The sequence below is a fragment of the Lutjanus erythropterus genome, chromosome 4 (genome assembly GCF_056507025.1).
Source record: "Lutjanus erythropterus isolate fLutEry1 chromosome 4, fLutEry1.hap2, whole genome shotgun sequence".
Classification (NCBI taxonomy): domain Eukaryota; kingdom Metazoa; phylum Chordata; class Actinopteri; order Lutjaniformes; family Lutjanidae; genus Lutjanus; species Lutjanus erythropterus.
In genome coordinates this window covers 15,420,441-15,440,868 of record NC_139320.1, presented here as the reverse complement: position 1 = coordinate 15,440,868, position 20,428 = coordinate 15,420,441, and the positions used below count along the sequence as shown (strand labels likewise).

Genomic DNA, 20,428 nt, shown 5'->3' with positions numbered 1-20,428 from the left:
TTACTTATATAATTTTTTTAATTTTTTTTTTTATTTATTTATTTTTACATCAAAATAAAATCTTATTCCCAAAAAACTCTAACATATGTGTCACTCACTTATAAGGTTATAGAAAGCAGACTGTCAGCTTAGAATAAACACTGGAAACAGGAAGGAACAGTTGCCTTGGCAGCCTGGCTCTGGCCAAAGGTAATAAAAATCCACCAACCGGCACATCTAAAGTTTACTAATTAACATGTTATATCTCTTTTGTTTTATTAATGCAAAACCACAGTCCTGCTGTTAGCCAGTACTTCCTGCTACCTCATAGAAGCTTCCTACTGGAATGAGTGGAATGTCTAAACTCTCACAGTGTGTGTGTGTGTGTGTGTGTGTGTGAAAGTGAAAATGTGTGTGCAGCATGTGTGTAAACTGCTCCTATGTCATGTGTTTATTCAACTGAAGGAATTCACTCAGTCTGGCGGTGGTTTATGAGCTTCCATGAAAGGCATATGTTTACAGTATTATACAATACTGTCATTGGTCAAATGCACGCAGCAGCAGTGTTATAACACACTGTTATCATTCCCAAATTATATCAACGCCTCTGACTGCCACCTTTTTCCATTCATGGTCTATGTGTGTGTGCCTGTGTATGTGTGAGTATGTGTATGTGTGTGTGTGTGTTTGTGTGTGTATCAAGCTAATTTTGAATATAAAGGAGCATAATCTGCCAAAAGAAACCTGTATGTCCAAATAAATAAATAAATAAATATATGAATTTTACAACAAACAATAATCAGAACAAATTAAACGATTCTGTAAGGTCAGGTATTATTAATTCCTCATTAGCTCATTCATGATCATAATGTATTATAATTATCAAAGTTATGATATGTTAACCAAGCATTGCTACAATAGTAAAAAATTATATGATAAACAGTTTATATTTTACTGTGATGAAAAACAGGCTCATATTGGCTGAACCGCTGGCTAACATGTGATCATACATCGGGGAATAAGCTCTGTTTGTCTGGTATGTCTGCTGTCCTCTGCAGTCATCCACAGTTTAAGACTTAAGTAACGAATAACAAGCACATTTAAATTTAAGTAACTGTAATTATGTTATTAATTTGAGAAAAGTAATTAGTTACATGTGTAGTTACTGCCAAAAGCAGTGGAATTAAGGTTACAGTTACTTTATAACATGTTTCGCCCATCACTGATTATAACCATTTTATAAAGCATAATAATCACTCTTACAAATATATGAAAATGTGATTATAATGCATGATAAAATGATTATAATGTACTACAACTATGTTTTTAGTGAAATGTAAATGTCCATCATTCAGTTGTTAATGTTGGAGTACTCCATTTCTGTTATGACCCATTAAATTAATCAATTAATTTTACATTTAGAATTTTGTTCTTGCATAGATTTGAATAATAATAATTTTTCATATTACTTAAGGTATTTAATAGTGTATTATAACCAGTTTGTAATGTATTATCTGCTATACCTCAGGGATCTCATTACTCTACTTGAAACACACAGTGACTGCTCAAGAATAACTTATAATCACATTACGATTATTTTTTATAAAGCATTATGAACATGCATGTTTATAACAATAATTATAAGCACAGCTATAAGCACAGTAAAACACATTATAAGTATGTGCATCATGCATCATAATCCACTATAGACATGGGCATCATAGACAGTGTCACACAGACACACTTGTTGTAGTCATGGTACTTTATTCACATTGTGTACTCATCTTTTATAATGATACACATTTCCAAACATTTCACTTTCTGTTTTCATGCTATGCAAAAATGTAAGTGTTTCATTCTTTGCTTTAGATCATAAATGTCTGCATGCACATGTACCAGTCTACATGTGCACGACATATGTTGTTTATCTCTACTGCACGGGTTCTTAAACTATGGGATTTGTCCAAACATGGGTCACAAACCTATTTCTGGCAGGTCAACACATGACAAAACACTAGTTTGTTTTCATGAATAAGGATCTCGGTTGAGTGAGGATGAATGGATTCACTTAAGGTCCTGGAGTCATTAAGTGTAATACTCATCAATGGTGGGGTAAACCATGTAACCAGTAAAGATATTGTACTGCAGGTGGTTACAGAGTTTCCTGCCGGACATCAGCTCCATGTACACCTGATCACCTCTCTTCATCTCCAGCATCACAACCTGAAAGAATCCACAGCAGCCATTATAAAAAAATATGTCAGAATTACCAAGAAAAGGCTTTTTTGTGTCCAGTTTTGATTTTATGTGTACAATCCCAATTCCGCAAGAGGTGGGATGCTGTGTAAACCATAAATAAAAACACAATGATTGCAATGATTTGCAAATTCTTTTCAGCTTGTATTCATATCCATGTTTCTTGTACAAAGACAAGATATTTAATGTTCAAAATGATTGACAGGTATGTTTAAAATTGGACACGTCACCTTTTCTTTTAATAACACTCAGTAAGTGTTTGGGAATTGAGGACACTAACTTTTGAAGTTTTGAAAGTGAAATTTGTTCCCATTCTTGCTTTATATACGACTTCAGGTTCTCAGTTCTCAGTTGTGACATGTGCAGAATGTGTCTTGGCATTGTCTTGCTAAAATAAACCGGGACGTCTCTCTGAAAAAGACACCATCTGGATGGCAGCATATGTTGCTCCAAAACCTGTACGTACCTTTCAGCATTAATGGGACCTTCACACATGTGACAGTTACCCATGATGCCATGGGCACCAACACACCCACATACCATCACAGATGTTGGCTATTGAAATTAGTGCTGGTAACAATCTGGATGGTACTTTTCCTCTTTAGCCTGGACATCACGACGTTCATGATTTCCAGGAAAAATGTGGTGTTGTCAGACCACAGCACACTTTTCCACTTTGTGTCAAGTCATCTCAGATGAGCTCAGCACCAGAGAAACCTGCAGCGTTTCTGGGTGTTGTTGGTACATGGCTTTTACTTTGCATGGTAGAGACTTAACTTGCATTAATCGCTGCTACGACAAACTGTGTTTATTAACAAAGGCTTTCCTACCTGTTCCCAACCCCATATCGTGTTTTTTATACAACTATGCGGGCTTTGATGCATTTTTAAAGCAGTGCTGATTGAGGGGTCAGAGGTCACAGGCATTCAGTGTTAGTTTTCAGCCTTTCCCCTTACGTGCAGGGATTTCTCTAGATTCTCTGAATCATTTAATGATATTATGGATTATTGATGATGAAATCCCTACATTTCTGCAGTTTTGCATTGAGAAATGCTCTTAAATTGGTAGACTGTTTGCCAAAGCAGTTTTTCACAAAGTGGTGAACATCGCCCTTTCCTTGTGGTGAGCCTTTCATGCATGTCCCTTTCATACCCGATCATGCTACTGTCATCTGTTACCAATTAAACTGTTTACCTGTCAAATGTTCCAAACAGATGATTTTTGAGCATTCCACAACTTTCCCAGTCTTTTGTTGCCCCTCTCTTGATTTTTTGGAAATGTGTTGCAGGCATCAAATTCAGAACGAATGCATATTTATGAAAAGTTTATCATTGTTATTTCATGAACATGAAATATATTGTCTTTATAATGCTTTCAAGTAAGATAGGTCAAACTGATTAGCAAATCATCGCATAGTTTTTTTTACACTTAACACAGCATTCCAACTTTTCTGGAATTGGGGTTGTAATTGTAATATCTGATCACCACATTTGTTTGTAGCACCCATTTGAGCAGTAATGTTACTTCTTACCTGAGTGGCACTGTCTTCACCATCCTCTCGATTGTTCTCCCATGCACTGACCGTCGGCTGCCCGTTCATCAGCAGCTGGACCTATACATGAAAATCAAAAATACAGCAAAACACAAGAGACAAATGACATGTTATTGCTATGCAGGTAAACCAGTGACGTGTATTCTGAAATCATGTAATTGCCAAGTCTATCTTGTTTGTTTACTTTATGGTATATGCGCTCATTCTTTGCCACATATGAGTAGACCGTGCAGGAAAAGGAATAAACGCCAGCACAAGGGGCTGTGAAGACACCTGGAGAGGGAGATGAAGAGTTAGTGGGACTGCAGTGGTGTATGCCTTACATGACACACATGTGACTCACACTTAATTTAAAATGATGGGTAAAGCTTTGTCTTTACTTCCTCACACTGTACAAAAATGAAGCCAAAATATCCCAAATATGAGCACTGCCATCTTGCACTGCTGATCTCACCCGACTCCATTGCAAGCAGAGCTCAGCTGCTGTGAGTCATGACGTAAGCCACTAACTAATTAAAACCAAAATTAACAGAAAAATATACATTTATAGAATGAAATGTATAATTCATACTGCAACCAGTCATCAAGTGGCAACTGAGATGTTCTGGCTTCTCATTTGGGGAGCTCTCATGTTGTATATCTTTATATATGTCAATGGTATGTGTGTGTGTGTGTGTGTGTGTGTGTGTGTGTGTGCGTGTTTCCTACCCAAGGCAGGGTTGTATCCGTTTCCATCATTAAGACTGATGGAGGCATAGGGGATTGGCACGTTAGTATTGAAGGGGCCAAAACAACGCTCATTAGATCCAGGAATTGCGACGGCAACATTTGGGTCCATGATGGCTTTGAAGGCAACCTTGATGACATCTGAGAGTAATTAAGAGATTTAATGTACACTTCAACAAAGGTCGGTGTCCACAAAACATTTTTGAAAAATTTTTTGTGAAAAGTTTTGTGTGCTAGTTATGTATTATCTGTCATCCTTCACTGTAAATGTGTTTACCTGTGAGACCATGTACTCTTGTACTCAGTACGTCGATATCATGCCACAAATATTTAATCCTTATGAAGGTCTCGTCCTCTATTTCATAAAGCTCATTGGCGGCACAGCAGCAGCCACGCTGCCGATTGAAAGTACAGTTGCAGTCCCACTTTTCACAGGTTAGAGGTCCCTGCCACTTGACTGGAGTAGGATGGAGGGATGGTGAGGAAGGAACAAGAGAAGAGGGGGAACACAAGGCTGTGTGAGGGACAAGCTCAAGATGCTGATGAACATGCTTGCTCTGTCTACTCTGTCTGAAAAATTTAAAGTTTACAGGGACAGTTCACACCAAAATCAAAAATGCACATTTTTTCTCTTACCTGTAGATATTGTAGAGATGTCTGCCTTCTCTTGAATATCGTGGAACTAGATGGCACTCAGCTTGTGATGCTCAAAGCACCAAAACTCACCAAAATGCACAAACTCAACAGGAATGTCTCTTTCCAGAAATCATGGACGGTTACTCAAGGAAATACTTTCTTTCTGTGATAGAATCTACTGGATCTACTTTTTTTTGGTACTTTGAGCACCACAAGCTGAGTGCCAGAACAATTTAGATGGATATATAGATCTACAGGTAAGAGAAAATATATGTATTTTTGATTCAGGGGTGAACTGTCCCTTTATAAAGCACATATGTGGGTTACAGAGCAAAAACAAATGACTTACAGCTGAATAATATGAGGTCTAAATATGAAATGTATATATCTATACTAGGTGGATGAATGTTGATGACAGGGATAAAATGTGGCAGTGTGTTTGTCTTACGTGCAGCTTGTTTCAGTATCTCAGTGGTGGACTGGGCCTCCACACGACCACAGAGAAACAGCGACCCCAGCAGGGACAAAACTGTTAATACATTCATCTGAAAAGAAAGTGGTATGGGGTCAGTCATGGACAAAAAAAAAACTCAAACAAAATACTCAGAGCAGTGCCATGAGATGATTTGCATGAAATGCAATTACATTTAAATGTCTTACAGTTCTTGTTGAACCACACAGGGTCATATTTTATTATTAAATTATAGTATTTTGAAGCAGGTATTGTATTGATTCTGCATCAAGCATTACGTTTTTTATTATTTCATCTGTTAAAAACACACAGAAACATACAGTGGTTGAGAAAAACACATGCACAGGGTGACTTACACCTGTGTACAGAACTCTTATTTCATCACCTTCTACCCACCTAGTGTTGAATGTTTCTGCCCTCTTTAACTTCCCAATATGCACATAATTTAAGGCAGCCATTTCCACCAGAAGCAAGCATTGATTCAATGATCTCCAGGTCATATGATGTCTGGATCAACAGTATTCCAATGATTTCAATGCAGTGGGAACCTTCGTCACATTGAAATAATGTTGTTATTCATTTACATGCTAATGGAACGATGGTTTATGTAACCTAGACATCTACAAAATTAGCTGAAGCTGAAACAAATCTGCTCTGAACAGGCCTTTCTCACAGCAGCCGTTTTGTCATGAAATAGTAGGTAAAATACACGTGTGTGCATGTTACCTCATTGAAAAGGCTCTGCTGCACTACATGGAACAGGACCTTAATTTGTATCATTGGTAACACCTGTGTTTACCCCACTATTTCATATCAATAAAAACAGTTCAAGGGACGTTATCTGTCCAGAAGTAAAAAGCAAAGCCCCAAGTTAACAGTTAAAGATATTTAAACATAACGCTGGTAAAAATCTCAGATCTTAGGACCGTCAAAGAGGCAGAGACACAACTCACACTGTGTCTGCTGGATGTGTAAGTATTTTTAGTAAGGTTAGTCTCAACAATTTTTTACAGTAGTCATTAGTCGTACATCATTTTTGTAGGTTTTTTTTTTTTTGCCCCCAGGCATCTTAATGCAGACGTAAATTATTACATACAATAATAATAGAATTTATATAACTATATAAATAATTCAAAAGTAACAGGGAATTTACATAACACAACAGACTATAATTAACAAACATGTTTCAAGGTGCAGTGAGCTATTCTAGAGAAAGATGGTTGATTGTTAAAGGTTGAATCAGGAGATTTGTCCGAGCTGTTTGTAAATGCACCAGAAAGACATTAGGGCTTCAAATACTGACGATTTTGGTTGGTAAAACATCTTGAAGGCAGCAAAATAATGAGGAAAAATATGGAAATGCACGCAGAGGGCAGGGTCTCTGCAAACACAGACAACACCACACACCTCTGGTTGTTCGTAAGTGATAACTGAGAGGGATTAGGTTTAGATAAGTCTGTTTTTTTAAGAAAATGTTGCATTTTATACCTTCAGGTCTCATTCTCAGGTTGTCAGATTACCACCACTTTGAGTTGGTGGCCACCAATTAACTTTCTCATTGACCTGTGATTGGTCAAAGCATCCAGCTACATGTGAGATTTTCTACAGTCTGAAAAGAAGAGTCAAGAGGAAGAGCACAAGTTTTCTCTCAGACCACTTGAATTACAATGTGCTTAAAGATTATTATGGAACCTTTGCAAAATGACAGCAAAAATAAACTGCCTAGACCAGGTTAATGAAGTGCTTTGAGGTATATAATCTAACAATAACTACAGATACCTGTCAAACCGAACCTGCCCAACTTGTTTTTGTGTCACAAAACCACATCAATTAATAATTAATGAAAAATATTTTAAAGAGAATGAAAGACAGCTATAAAATTAGTCGCATTCTCAGTCAAGCCTATTGCATACATTGATGATTGACTGCCAGAGTGACCAATTTTTGACTGTTATTGTCTTTTCGACTATATAACTGATGAGCACTATGTAAGGATAGAAACTTACTGTTTTTGTTCCTCCCTCGCCTTGTTCTGAATGATAATGTCAGGCTCTCGTGAGTTTGTGAAACTGAGTTAGAGTTTTAAGCAGGGACAGGTTTTACCATCGCATTGATGTACTTCAGGTGATCCTCCCCCTGAGGAGGTAAATGACAGAAGCTCCACCTCCTCACACACACACACACACACACACACACACACACACACACACACACACACACACACACACACACACACAGGCTTCACAGTCAAACACTCACACTCCAGTTCCTTTCACAAAGACAGCCACGTACGTCCCTGGTAGTAGAGAACGGTAGATGTTTTTCCTTTAGTGTGAAAGAGCGAGAATTGATCTTGTTGCACCTTTCAGCTCTTTATTGTTGGGACTATAATGCCTCTTATTAGGACAGCAGTTTCTGGTTGCCGTCTTTCCAGAGGACACTGATGGCTCAGAAATGCTGATATGGAGAACATTGTTGTCAGGTCCCTGAGGATTTACTGATTTACAGATGAGGTGACAAAAGAAGCTGATAGGAAGGTGCTATCGGTCCATCAATAAAGGCCTAGATCTGAGAACAATATCCGGCGTCCCCGGTTCTCATGCTGAGTTAGAAGGGACAGAGAAGTGATACTGTGTGTTCTCATAATTACTTTCCTTTTGGATACTGTTGGAGACCCAGATGTATTGATTGGGCTTGTATGTGATAGCTATTTGGCTGAAGTGGACACCATATTCATGCGAATGAAATGATCCTGTGCTCTGTGCCAATATTTATTAAATGTTTAGTCACAAAGCTGTTAACAGGGACAGTCTTTCATATTGTTTTTCAATGACAGGTTCAAAGAAAGTCGATTTCTGAAAGACAGACAAACAAAGAAGCTGGGTGAGCCCTAAAGCCTGATTTTGAGATTTTGCCAAGTGGTTATTTTGCTGTTAAACGTTTATTTTTTGGCTGACTGTAGAGTAAATATTGCTTCCTGCAAAGGCCTTAGTCTCAGTTGCAGACTTGAGCTGTTTTGAGGGGCAGTGGTGAAAAAATAAAAGGGCACCAGAGCACTGAACATCATGATGCATTTATGGTGAAACAGTTTCTCTTGTTTTATTATGTGACTCAAGTACAATAAGTACTTCAACTCTGCGAAAAATATACATAGAATTAACTATTAAACCATTTACAAGCATGTAGAGGTCAATGAATTTTCTAGTATTTAGGGCAGCCTATATGGCACACCATCACATTTTATCCACCAGAATTGCACTGGAGAAGGCACTTTGTCTACTGGGGGCTTTTTTTAATCATGTTTTTTTTTTTTTAATCATAGAGGGCACTTCATCACATTTTGTTCCCTGGAAGGGCACCACCTCAAGGGCAACCCAGAGGCTTCTTTTAAGCATAATTTCAATTCTAATCATGAAATGAGGGCATGAAAGCATGAAATGAGACAAAAGAGTCTCAAATCAAGGACCACAAGGATCACAGCAATCACAGCAGCAGTTTGAAGTCCATTTTCCATTTTTGTCTGAGCAGTTAAAGGACCTCTCATCCACCTTGTCTTGAATGTTGAGGTCCGTATTTTATTTGGAAACCTCAAAATGTAAAGATCAGTGCAGAATGATGCAGAATATTAAAGGGGCATTTTAAAAGTAAATACTATTTGTGGTTTTCTGTTGCCAAATCAAATTAAACTGAAAACGGCTTCATGACATAATTCATATTATGTAATAAAGAACAAAGCCACCAGTGAGTCTCTAGTACTGAAGGTTTTCTTATGTGTGTTACTGTCTCAAGGCAAAATGACAGTCAGCTGTCATTCATCTCTACAGGTTGTTTGTAACCAGAGGACAGTCTTTTGTTACTGTCCTGGTTGTTCCTCTGGTCCTATTAAATAACAGGGTGTTTCCTGTGTTGACAGGGGCTTTTAAAGTCCAAGGGGGACAGTGCATTGTCTGTGTGTTTTTGATGGCCAGTCTGCATGTATGGACTCCCAAGTCAACTGACCCGGTTCTTCACACAGGCTTATCTGCTAGATTGAGGACAGGGTGGATCAGGTGTTTTTTTTTATGTCTGCTTTGCACACATCTCTTCCAAAGAGACCGGTCCTTGAGATGATTCACAGGGTGACATAAAAGCGATTTTCATTGTGACCTGACAACATCCGACCTCAGCTGTGATTTCAAACCAGAGCTTTGAATTGCTGCATAATGGTGAAAATAAAAGAGTGGTCATCTTCCTGAAGTTGGAGCAGAAAATGTGCCAGAGCTCATTTTCCTGTGATGAATACCTGTCAGTAGCAAGTGGCCATGTCTTAGGAATGATGGTTATCAAAATAATTTGAGATTAATTAATTTACAGAAAATCACTTCCATCCTCATTGTTTGGTTTTACAGAACCTACAGCATGATAATAATGACCGGCATTCTTTTATTTTTAATAGTTATTTAGTTAGTTTAGTTAATTTTTTTCCTGACCTTGTAAAAAACTCAGTATGTAGAAAAATGTTGAAGTAATGACCCTTCCCTTTGCCACAAACTACACATTCAATGATAATACAAAAATGAATGTTATACTCATTAAGGAAATATTTCATGTCATATGAACTATGCATAAGGAAATATACATTCTTTGCTTGTGCTAAAATGTCTTTCACAGATAAAGAAATGTACAGTACATTATCCTAGATATGTTGTGTCAAACTCCCCACTAGACCTCCTCTTTACAAACTGGTACAGAAACCCAAATAGCCTTATTTAGGACTTGAGGCGCCATGCTGTCAAGACAAATCATAGAGCAGATAATACTTCATTGTATTTAACCAGGTTTTAGACCTGGGGCATTCAAGACCCCAAGCAGACAATAAAGTGTAATTTTCAACTTCTGTCTGTTCCTGCTTAAAATCAAGTTTATAAGCAATTCTCACAGAATTCATTATATATCAAGCTGATAAAACAGTGTAAAATATGTTTTTGAGCTGTTTAAGAGGAACCCAAACAGAAAACTGAGTTTGAAAATATGGGTCCCCAGCTGATACCAGGTCTAAAAATGAGGGCAAAACAAAGGTGTGGTCAGTTGCATTTGCTATCTTGGGCTCAACGCCTTAGACCAGTTTCAATCTGATTGAAGCACAAAGTCTGGGGCACAATCGGTCTGTCTGCACAAGATAGCACCTGGCACATTTGGCTGAGGCACAGACACGTGTCTCTATGATCACAAAACACCTTCATTCATGTTAAGTGTGGATTAGTAAAGTGTCCTTTGAGCATATTTTTTTGAGCACGTCTCCACAATCACAAAATACCATTTTCATTCATTTATGTTAAACAGGCCTACGCGGGGGCATGTGTCTCTAAAATTATTCTCACTCATAAGGAATTATTATTATGAATTTTAAAGCCTAATAAATGTTAACAGACCTGCAAAGTGTGCACAGGACGGGATCACAGGTGTCAGATCAGCTGGAGCAGCTGTAGTGTTTGTGTCTATGTGTTTACTGGGATCCAGAAAAACAAGGATTAAACAATTATGGTCTATAATATACAATATGTTATATCTGAGCACAACACCAGTCTGACCTGGAGAGAAAAAGGTATGTGCGCTTCTGTCAGAGCCTGATGCTGGTTGGATATACTGTATATATAATTTTATCAGACTTCAGAAGCAATTCCTGGTTCTGTTTCCTCCACCCACAGAGATGTTGGTGGGACAGAGGATGGGAGGAAGACAGGAGGACTTCTCACACATCTCCTCTGCTCCTGCCCACTGGCTCCCTCTTCAAGAGCTTCAGCCCGTGGAGCTGCATAATGATGATGATGATGATAATAATGAATTCTAAAATACAACACAATTTCAAGGTGATTCAGTGTAAAACATAACCAGTTACACATCTGCATTAATGGATCATTTACTGTATTACTTTTTGCAAGTGCTAATGTAAAATGAAATCTTTTCACATGAAACCTGTTTTGGAGACGTACTGACATCCCCATATTTTGCACACTCTGGTGCTTTAACTTCTTGAACCAGGAGATCTGTCCCCTTGCTTTAAAAATCTTTTCTCTTTACTTCCTCCTGGTAAATCCGCCATCATTCTGCCAGTGCTTTGCGCTCCTGGCAAACCTGCTTCTTAAAGGTGATGAGAGCTGACTTTCTGATTGGTTTATTGCATGCTTGGGCACTCTGGTACAACAGATAAGTGTATCCTGCTGTGTACTGCTTGTGCAAAGGGCAGGACAAGGTAGGATACCTCTGCACCCCTGGCGCAAGACGGCAAAGGTGGATTTGGACACACCTTGGATAAATTGGGCTTTGCGCTTTCAACTTGTGCTTTAGATCAGCGTAAAATAGGGCTCATGGACTTGCAATGGTCTCGCTCCCTGTTTGGGAACCCCTGCTGTATTATGTTGTTGTGAATTGTGAGCTCCCATTTAACAAGCGATGACATGTTTGTCCTCAGTGAAAAGGACTGCTACACCTTCTTTTGCTTGACTGAACACAATTCAGACTGTTTAGCATTATGCACTGAGGATTATTTACTCAGAGGTTTGCTATGGTGGCATGTTTGACTTGTACAGTAAATAAAATAAATTTGGTAATTAAAGTGGCTAATAATTTTTTTAAGATTCAGATTTTTAAACCACACATCATGGTATGGAGTACAAACATAAAATAAAGTAACAATACATTAACAAACAACCAAAATAGATCCATATCACAAATTATTAACAATAAATCACACGACTACTTGTTGCAGGTGAAAGGGCTAGCCTGCAACCCACCCGAGAATAATCTCCCAGCCCTTTGGTTTCTCTCAGCTCAGTGGAGTTGTGCAGCATCTTAGAGTTCATTGTTTTGGTTCAGTCTGATTGGTCAGTGAAGTAGCTCTCAAACGTTTTAGTGCACAACCTGCTCAACACCAAAGACAGATACAGCTACGAACTAGATGATGAACATAGTGGAGCAATAGATCATTTTCACAGCAGACATTAATACTAATTTAGGTTCTGTTCCATTCAGATCAAACACAGTCAGGGTGCTGCTATTGTGCATGTTGGCTCACTGGAAAGGCTCTGTTATACTAAACAGGACCTTAATATGATCAACACCTGCATTTACTCTATTTCATATCAGTATGGCTGCTGAGAAAAAGATCTATTCACCTCTTCACCTCATAACATAAACTCTTTAGACATTTAAATGTTGTCTACAGTGTTTATGTTATGAATATGTTGTATAAAAGGAACCGAAATTACTGTCTAATTTCTCTAAAAGTTAATGTATAAATCTCATAAATCTTGTACTGTATCACACAAAATTAGTCTAACCAAATGATGATACATTTGGCCCAAATATAGCAATGAATTATGTTTCACGGGCAATCCAGATCTGGTAGCCACATGTGGCCAATGACAGAGCCATATCTCAGCCAACATGTATCAATCAGTTTTGCAAATGTCTTGCTGTGAAAAATCAATAAACATTTTGCCACAATACTGTTGTCATTGAGGCATTTTTCATTTGGGCCAAATATAGTAGGTGTGCGTATTAATGTCACTGCATTAATGGATAAGGTTTAGTTGAAGCTGACATCTGGTACCAGCACTGAATCTTGTCTGGTCCAACATGTGACCAGAGTAAGGCCAGCTATGGTCATACAGCTGGCTGAGATAAGGCTATATGGAACATGTGTGGCTAAAATATCTGGACCACCTGTAGACTGTGATTCATCGCTGTACAAGCACACTTCCAAAAAAGTAGGGATGTTGCATAAAATGTAAATAAAATACAGAATGCGATGATTTGCAATAACGTTTTGACCTATATTCAATTGAATATACTACAGAGACAAGAAATTTAATCTTCAAACTGATTAACTTCATTGTTTTTTGTAAATATATACTCATTCTGAATTTGATGCCTGCCACATGTTCCAAGAAAAATGTAACAGGGGCATGTTTACCACTGTGAGACATCATATTTTCTTTTAACAACACTCAGTCAGTGTCTGGTAACTGAGGACACCGATTGTTCAGTGAAATTCTTTTCCAATATTGCTTTATATATGACTTCAAGGGCTCAGCAGTCTGAGGTCTCTGTTGTCGTATTTTGTCCTTCATAATGCACCACAAATATGAAATAAATATGAGACAGGTTTGGACTGCAGGCAGGTCAGTCTAGTGCCTGAACTCTTCTACCACAAAGCCACGCTGCTGTCACACATGTAGAATATGTTTTGACATTGTCTTGCTGAAATAAGCAGGGACGTCTCAGAAAAAGATGTCGTCTGGATGGCAGCATAACCTGTACTGAACTTTCAGCATTCAGAACCTTCAGAACCTCACCCTATCCGTGCTTATGAATCACTGAATCACAACATTAAATTTCTTGCCTTTGTGCTGTATCGAACTAAATACAAGTTGAAAATTATTTGGAAATCATTACATTCTGGAATATTTACCTTTTAAACATCATCCCAACTTTTTAGAATATGGGTTTGTATTTGGGCCAAGTGTAAATGGGATTCTACCTCACCTGGCTGGTGACATGGCCTTCATTTTCATTCACATCATGATGTTCTGTAAGGATGGGCCATAATAAAAAACTGTTAATAAGGTGCTTTATTAAAATATTATATGTTTCATGAACCAAAATTCAAATTTCAAACCAATTTTCAAACCACATCCATCAATAGGCAGACAGCAAGAGTAATGTGTCAATATTTTAATTTTGTTCAACAATTTCTTCAATGTAGACATCAAACATCTCTTCTGTTGAAACAAAACCAACTACAAATCCAACTGCTTTGTTTAGAATCCTGATTTATTTTCTTTTAATTAATTTACAAGTGACCGGGTGTTTCGTGTGCTTCTCTCAAAAGTTACATGACATCATTTCAGCAAGAAAGGACTACAGAACAAAGTTACTCATCCAGATCTGATCAATTTAAAACCTAGCTTCCATCAGAAAGAGGAGATTGAGACGAGTCACCAAAGAAAGATCTAGCAGACTCTAGCCTTGTCAGTAGAGCTAGAGTTTGTATAAAAACACTACACTCCTCTAACTTATTCAGTAAGATAGAGCAGAAAGGCACTGAAAGTGTTGTAGTGGCTGCTGTCATCGCACAGGAAACATCCAGTGGGCAGGTTCACTGACACAGTGTAACCGGCCATTAGGTGCAAAGCCACAACAACTGAAGAACTGTCCTCTTGGTCGTTGTAGTTCTTGTCACTGGATCCAGCCATCATCTTTCCGTTAATCAGCAGACCAGCGCAGGCGGCCAGCTTGGTATTAGGAGAACCAGCGTCACTGTAGATTGTGAGGGCGAGGCTGTAGACACCAGAGTAAGGAACAGTGAAGATACCAGTCTGCACATCGTAGAAGTCACCCAGGTTAAGAAAGACAGCTTTGTAGACAACAATTGTGTTGGTTGGGAAGGGGCCGAAGCACTTGAAACGATCCTCTCTGAATAGTCCGACAGCGAAGGCAGCGCGGCTGCCTGGAGATGCAAAGGGGAGACAGTGGGTTAGAAAAAAAGTAGATGGGATAGGTGTTGTCTCACTGACAGTGAGGAAAGTATTAAGTTTGTGTGCCAGTGTGTTTTATTCTTTGAGATTCTTTTATGACTTTTATGTCTGATCTGCTTTGTGTACAGCATGGATGTATCACTCACCTTCGATTTTGGCGAGACTATTTTTGGTGTGTAAGTATTCCTTCTCCAACATAGTCAGGCTCGTGTTAAAGTTCGTCCTTATCCTCTTCATCTCTTGCAGCATCAGACAGCAGCTACAAGAGCCCTGGTCCGCGCCACATGCTGAACACAAACACACATAAATACACTTGCAGATAAGAATGTACAGACACACTTATTAGGTACGTGCATTTCCTCACCGTTGCCAGTGTTGGGGTCTTCCGACTTGTGGCCGGGTCCGTTCCAGGAAAATCTTCTTGTAGTCTGACCAAAAGCTGAATGCAGCAGACAGAGCAATACAATAGCTGGGGTGGGGGGGGCAAAAGAGCAAAAGCATGTAGCACAAACCCAGAGGGAGCGTTGCATTAGTTGCCTGTTACTGCATTGCTGTATATCTGAACCATTGCTACCTCTGTAAATGTATTAAATCTCACCTCTCATGTTGGCACACAACGATGATAGTGTCAAGAAGGATGAAGATGTGATGGACTGATCAGTAGAGGAAGAGTCATGGATATATATTTTTCGCAGAGCCCCTCCCTTGTTCCCTCTCAGTTTTATTCCTCCTCTTCTGTTATCGCTCCTCCTTGTTTTTGTTTTTTTAATTGTCTGCCCCATTTTGCCTTTATAAGTGTATAAAGTGGGGATGTTTTATTGTCATCACTAGGTGCTCTCACTTTCTGAAATCACACACAAGCAGACACACACCCCTCCAAGGCTTTGTGTACTCGGGTGCAGGCCACGTATCATCTAACGTCTGGACACAAGTGCAGTTACAGACATACAGTTTGAAGAGCTGTATGATAGTTTAAATGATTTTATATTCTGTACTGATCATTTTTTCTCGACGTGTAGAAAGTCCCAGATTACCTTCTTTTGTCTAAGGCAGCTGCACTGTTGCACTGCATCAGTATACTATCTGTGTGTGTCCAGAAGAACATACTGTAGAGCAGGGGTATTCAACTAAAATTCAAAGAGGTCCAGTTAGAGAAAAGTTCCTAAAGCGAAGGTCCGGAACATCATAATGTCTAACTTGTGTTATGATCTAGAGTGATATATACTGAAGTAGTGTCAAACTCATTTTGGTTCAGGGGCCACATACAGCCCAATTTGATTTCAAGACCAGTACAATTAAAGCATAATCTATCGATTATTCTGGTGATTAATCGAGTAATCAGATAAGATGTTCTGCATTTTTTTTATTACATTACTTCTGCTTTATTTAAGAACAATGGTAATATACAAAAGAGAAGATAAGACAGGTCTATTAAATGAACAACTATAAATTGCTAAAGTAAAAATACTCAGTAAAGTAACTTTACTTTTAATGTAGATTTACTTTTACGGTTTTTACTTTACTTTTTACTTTTCTTTTCAAGTACCAAGGTAAAAGTAAAGGTCTGCAGAAACCACAAACAGAAGATGGAACTAACTCTTTTAACTGAAACAGTCACCAGAATGTTTTGTTAACATGTTAAATCACCACATTTTTAGTCTGGAGCAGGACGCTCCCAGACCCCCAGAGGACAGGGGACAGAGGACGGAGGACAGGGGACAGAGGACAGGGGACTGGTTTACCAACATGCCACCTTTTTCTCCTCTTATGGGTTTGCAGGTCTGTATACTAAATACAGACCAATCAAAAAATAATGATAAGAATACCATTAAAGTACAACAAAAGCAATAAAAATGTTGATTTTTCAAAAAAGGAACCAATAACATGCAATATTTTGTATTAATTAATTGTAATAAAGTTAAAACACTAATACCACAATGTAAAAATACCTAAGAAAAGAATGTGAGTATTTTTCCATCACAGCAGGTCAGTGATCAGTGTTTCAGTGACTCTCTGTGGTTCAGTGAATAGTGTTTTATTTATGGCGACCCGCCACATTAAAAACATTGACACCACGACATGATTTTCTGTTTTTGGAGCTGCGCACCTTTTTTGGTTGCGTCTAGAAGGTAACTCTTTATTTGCACAACTGTCGTGAGTTGTGTTTCCATTATTTCTACTAAAATTATCAAACTTGCACGATCTTTTGCAGGTCTAAGGTTCCCTTCTAGACACGACCCTCTGTCTTAAAACCTTAAAATGTCCACAACAATATATTAGAATCATTGTTGGACAGTATTATTTAACTATAGATTTTAATAGTATGTTACTAGTTGTCCATTTTAATTTAAATAATCTTCAGTTTCTATGAGCAAGGTAGTAACTTAAGGCATTCAATAAAATGTTTTATAATATGGCTGAGAAAGATTTCAATCTTAAAAACATCCGTCAATACTAAACCAAAATCACAGTAGACAGAACATTTATATCTTGAATTTCTTTAATGTATATCAAAACAAAGTAACTCAGAATGCCCACCAGTGTGTTTAAAGTGGTTTATTTCATTGGTAAGTTTGAGGTACAGTGATTTTTTAAATGCATATCTCTATCAAAATTTACATCACATCATTTCAGCATTTCAAGAGCTGTTACAACCAAGACTCGTGTGTGATATCAAAAGAAACAACGTCAATGTTCATTGAAGCAGGATGAAGCACCTGACTTCATTTAAAAGGTAATATTAACAATTGATTTGACATGAGCTCAGGAAGAATAGTGACCCCTGATGGAATAAAACAAATAAGGATGGCAGCATTGTGTTGGGAAGGCTGATCAGGTAGAGATTAAAGGCTACAGATCACGACTGTCACCACAGAAAGACTTCATCTAACAGACTCAAATCTGTCTCAAAAAATACATTTGCTAACTTAGTCAACTGTATACAGCAGAAAGCCAGTGAAAGTGTTATAGTGGCTGTTTTTATCGCAGACCGAACACCCATTAGGCAGGCTGACGGCCACTCGGTCTTCCGCCATCAGTTTCATGGCCTTAACAATGGTGGCACTGTCTTCAGCGTCCTGGCCATTTTGTTCGAGGAGCTTAGACACCACTCGGCCATTAACCTGCAGATTGGCGCAGGTGTTACTGCCATAGATGGTGACGGAAAGGCTGTACACACCGGTGAGGGGAGCGGTGAAGATACCAGTCTGCATGTTGTAGCCATCTCCCAGGTTGAGGAAGACATGATTGTAGAGGATGATCTGGTCACCACTGAAGGGGATGATGCAGTTTATACTTTCGCCGATGTCTAGACCGACAGAGAAGGCACTGCGGCTGGCTGGAAAAGCAGAGAGGAAGAAACTGTCAGTCCAGAGGTATAAGAGGTGAATCATTTCTGTTCTTTAGGACACTTTGTCAAGGCTCAGCATGACTCATGGACATGTTGCTCACCTCTCATATTTTGGAGGATCATCTTTGTGTATTTCAGCTCTTCCGTCATTGCTTCATAGGTGTAGTTAAAGAACCACTCCATCCTCTCTACTTGTTTCTGCATTTGACAGCAGCCACAGGACGCCTGGTCGAGAAGACACACTGCGCACACACACACACACACACACACACACAGACACACACACAGGTACACACATTAATATGCAGAGATGGTAGTACAAATAATTTACTGTACTCAAGTAGATTTTTCTGGTATCTGTGCTTTACCTGAATATTTACTTTTATCCCTGAGATCTTAACACAAATAGCTGCATTTTCTACTCCTTACATTTACAAAACATTCTTATTAGTTTAGTTTTGATGCATTTGAAGAGAAATTATTGATTATTTTTATTTTGTTTCACTGCATTCCTCCTTCCAAACATCAAGACTTCACCTATCATGCACATCAGGCATAATAGGTAGCCGTAAAAAACATAGCCAGACATAGCAGATGTAATAGATGTAACAACACAAAAAACAACGTAAAAGTTTGTCCTAAGAAATGTTCTTCAGAGGACTCCTTTTACTTTATATTTTGAGAACATTTCAGAGCCTGTACTTTTTCACTTTTACTTGAGTCAAGAAGATGAATCAGTACTTCTACTTTTACTAGTCTTTTTTTACACAAGTATCTGTACTTCTACTTGAATAAAGAATATGTGCGCTTTGGTACACACTTTAGTAATGCATTAGGTTGCAGATGACAGCAGACTGTGTCTTGACAGAAGAGATAGATTCTTTAACAGTCTCTCACCATTGGGTTCTGTTCTCGGGGGCACTGCGGTGGTAGTGGGGTCGGTGGTGATGCTGGGGGTGGTTGTAGGTCCATCCCAGCCATATTGACCAAAAGCTACATGCAGTAGACACAGCAATACAATAGCTGAGGGGAAAAGAGCAAGACAAAACTTTACCTTAGATGCCTTTGCTTGTCTCAGATCTGATTCTGAACTACTGCAGTTTCTGTCCGTTTTCTCATTTTGAGACAAGTGTAAGCTTCAATAAAGGATCTTCCAATAAAAACCAATGTATTTTACTTAAATTCCCAAATTATTTTTATTTTCTATTGTTTAATTTACAGGCTTGAACCACTTTATCTAACTACATTATAAAAAATTACATTGATTACTTCCATCTCTCTGCTAAATATTATTTCATTGTAGTTGTAACTTGTCTTACCTCTCATGCTGAAGCTGGTAAATGCTGATGGATTCAGAAGGATGGATGGTGCGTAGACAGATGGCTGATTGTGAGGCAAAATAGATGGATATATATTTTTCAGAGAGCTCCTCCCTTGTTACCTCACATTTTTTATTCCTCCTCTTTTCACATTGCTCCTCCTTGTTTTGATTTTTTAATTTATTGTCTGCCTTCTTCGCCTTCATAACTTTATAACTGGAGATGTATTGCTTCATCACTAGGGGCTCTCATTTTCCAAAAATCACACACAAGCAGACACACACACCCTCTAGGGTTTTGTTGCTGATGCCACCCAGGTATCACTTCTCACCTGAGGTGTTCTGAATGTGAAGTTTAGTTTTCTCATCAGCAGCAAAGAATGATGATTCATAGCCATAGGCGCCATCTACAGGGGGGGCATTTGGTTTTATGTCCCCCCACAGATAAAGATGTGGGTGCAACATCCCCCAATCCTAAGGAAAAGCAAGAAAAAAATGCAGTAATATTGACTAATAAATTTCATTGGCTTTTGAAAGTTTGAACGGACCATAAACAAAGTTGCAGCATATGTTATATTATTCCTAATATTTAATTTTCACGATGAGCTGTAGCAGATTATGT

At 38.4% G+C, this 20,428-nt stretch overlaps 3 protein-coding genes across 3 annotated transcripts; all 3 read right to left on the bottom strand.

Moving 5' to 3' along the window:
- Positions 1 to 1,723: 1,723 nt before the first annotated feature.
- cbln18 (cerebellin 18) lies at positions 1,724 to 7,725 on the bottom strand. The gene is made up of 7 exons (XM_084716364.1): positions 7,628 to 7,725; positions 5,598 to 5,694; positions 4,791 to 4,970; positions 4,496 to 4,654; positions 3,972 to 4,060; positions 3,767 to 3,847; positions 1,724 to 2,202 (listed from the first exon to the last, which is right to left on the bottom strand). The coding sequence occupies exons 2-7, from the start codon at positions 5,692 to 5,694 to the stop codon at positions 2,065 to 2,067; spliced, it is 744 nt and encodes a 247-aa protein (XP_084572490.1). The 5' UTR covers positions 7,628 to 7,725; the 3' UTR covers positions 1,724 to 2,064.
- Positions 7,726 to 14,215: 6,490 nt separating this feature from the next.
- On the bottom strand, positions 14,216 to 15,811 carry LOC146328216 (complement C1q-like protein 2). Its single transcript, XM_084716363.1, has 4 exons — positions 15,738 to 15,811; positions 15,504 to 15,608; positions 15,286 to 15,426; positions 14,216 to 15,111 (listed from the first exon to the last, which is right to left on the bottom strand). Exons 1-4 carry the CDS (start codon positions 15,742 to 15,744, stop codon positions 14,678 to 14,680), a joined length of 687 nt encoding a protein of 228 aa, XP_084572489.1. The 5' UTR covers positions 15,745 to 15,811; the 3' UTR covers positions 14,216 to 14,677.
- A 1,869-nt stretch (positions 15,812 to 17,680) lies between these two features.
- LOC146328215 (complement C1q-like protein 2) lies at positions 17,681 to 19,902 on the bottom strand. Its single transcript, XM_084716362.1, has 4 exons — positions 19,808 to 19,902; positions 19,386 to 19,511; positions 18,590 to 18,730; positions 17,681 to 18,476 (listed from the first exon to the last, which is right to left on the bottom strand). Exons 1-4 carry the CDS (start codon positions 19,812 to 19,814, stop codon positions 18,067 to 18,069), a joined length of 684 nt encoding a protein of 227 aa, XP_084572488.1. The 5' UTR covers positions 19,815 to 19,902; the 3' UTR covers positions 17,681 to 18,066.
- Positions 19,903 to 20,428: the final 526 nt, after the last annotated feature.

Excerpts from the sequence above, each read along its gene's own strand:
- LOC146328216 (XM_084716363.1), bottom strand. Across the intron at positions 15,427-15,503 it reads AGACCCCAACACTGGCAACG|CATGTGGCGCGGACCAGGGC; the intron begins GTGAGGAAATGC and ends GTTTGTGTTCAG. Across the intron at positions 15,112-15,285 it reads TAGTCTCGCCAAAATCGAAG|GCAGCCGCGCTGCCTTCGCT; the intron begins GTGAGTGATACA and ends TTGCATCTCCAG.
- LOC146328215 (XM_084716362.1), bottom strand. Across the intron at positions 18,731-19,385 it reads CCCGAGAACAGAACCCAATG|TGTGTCTTCTCGACCAGGCG; the intron begins GTGAGAGACTGT and ends GTGTGTGCGCAG. Across the intron at positions 18,477-18,589 it reads GATCCTCCAAAATATGAGAG|CCAGCCGCAGTGCCTTCTCT; the intron begins GTGAGCAACATG and ends CTGCTTTTCCAG.
- cbln18 (XM_084716364.1), bottom strand. The coding sequence starts at position 5,694 with ATGAATGTATTAACAGTTTTGTCCCTGCTGGGGTCGCTGTTTCTCTGT. Across the intron at positions 4,971-5,597 it reads GATACTGAAACAAGCTGCAC|TCAAGTGGCAGGGACCTCTA; the intron begins GTAAGACAAACA and ends ATCCTACTCCAG. Across the intron at positions 2,203-3,766 it reads GTGAAGACAGTGCCACTCAG|GTTGTGATGCTGGAGATGAA; the intron begins GTAAGAAGTAAC and ends GGATTCTTTCAG.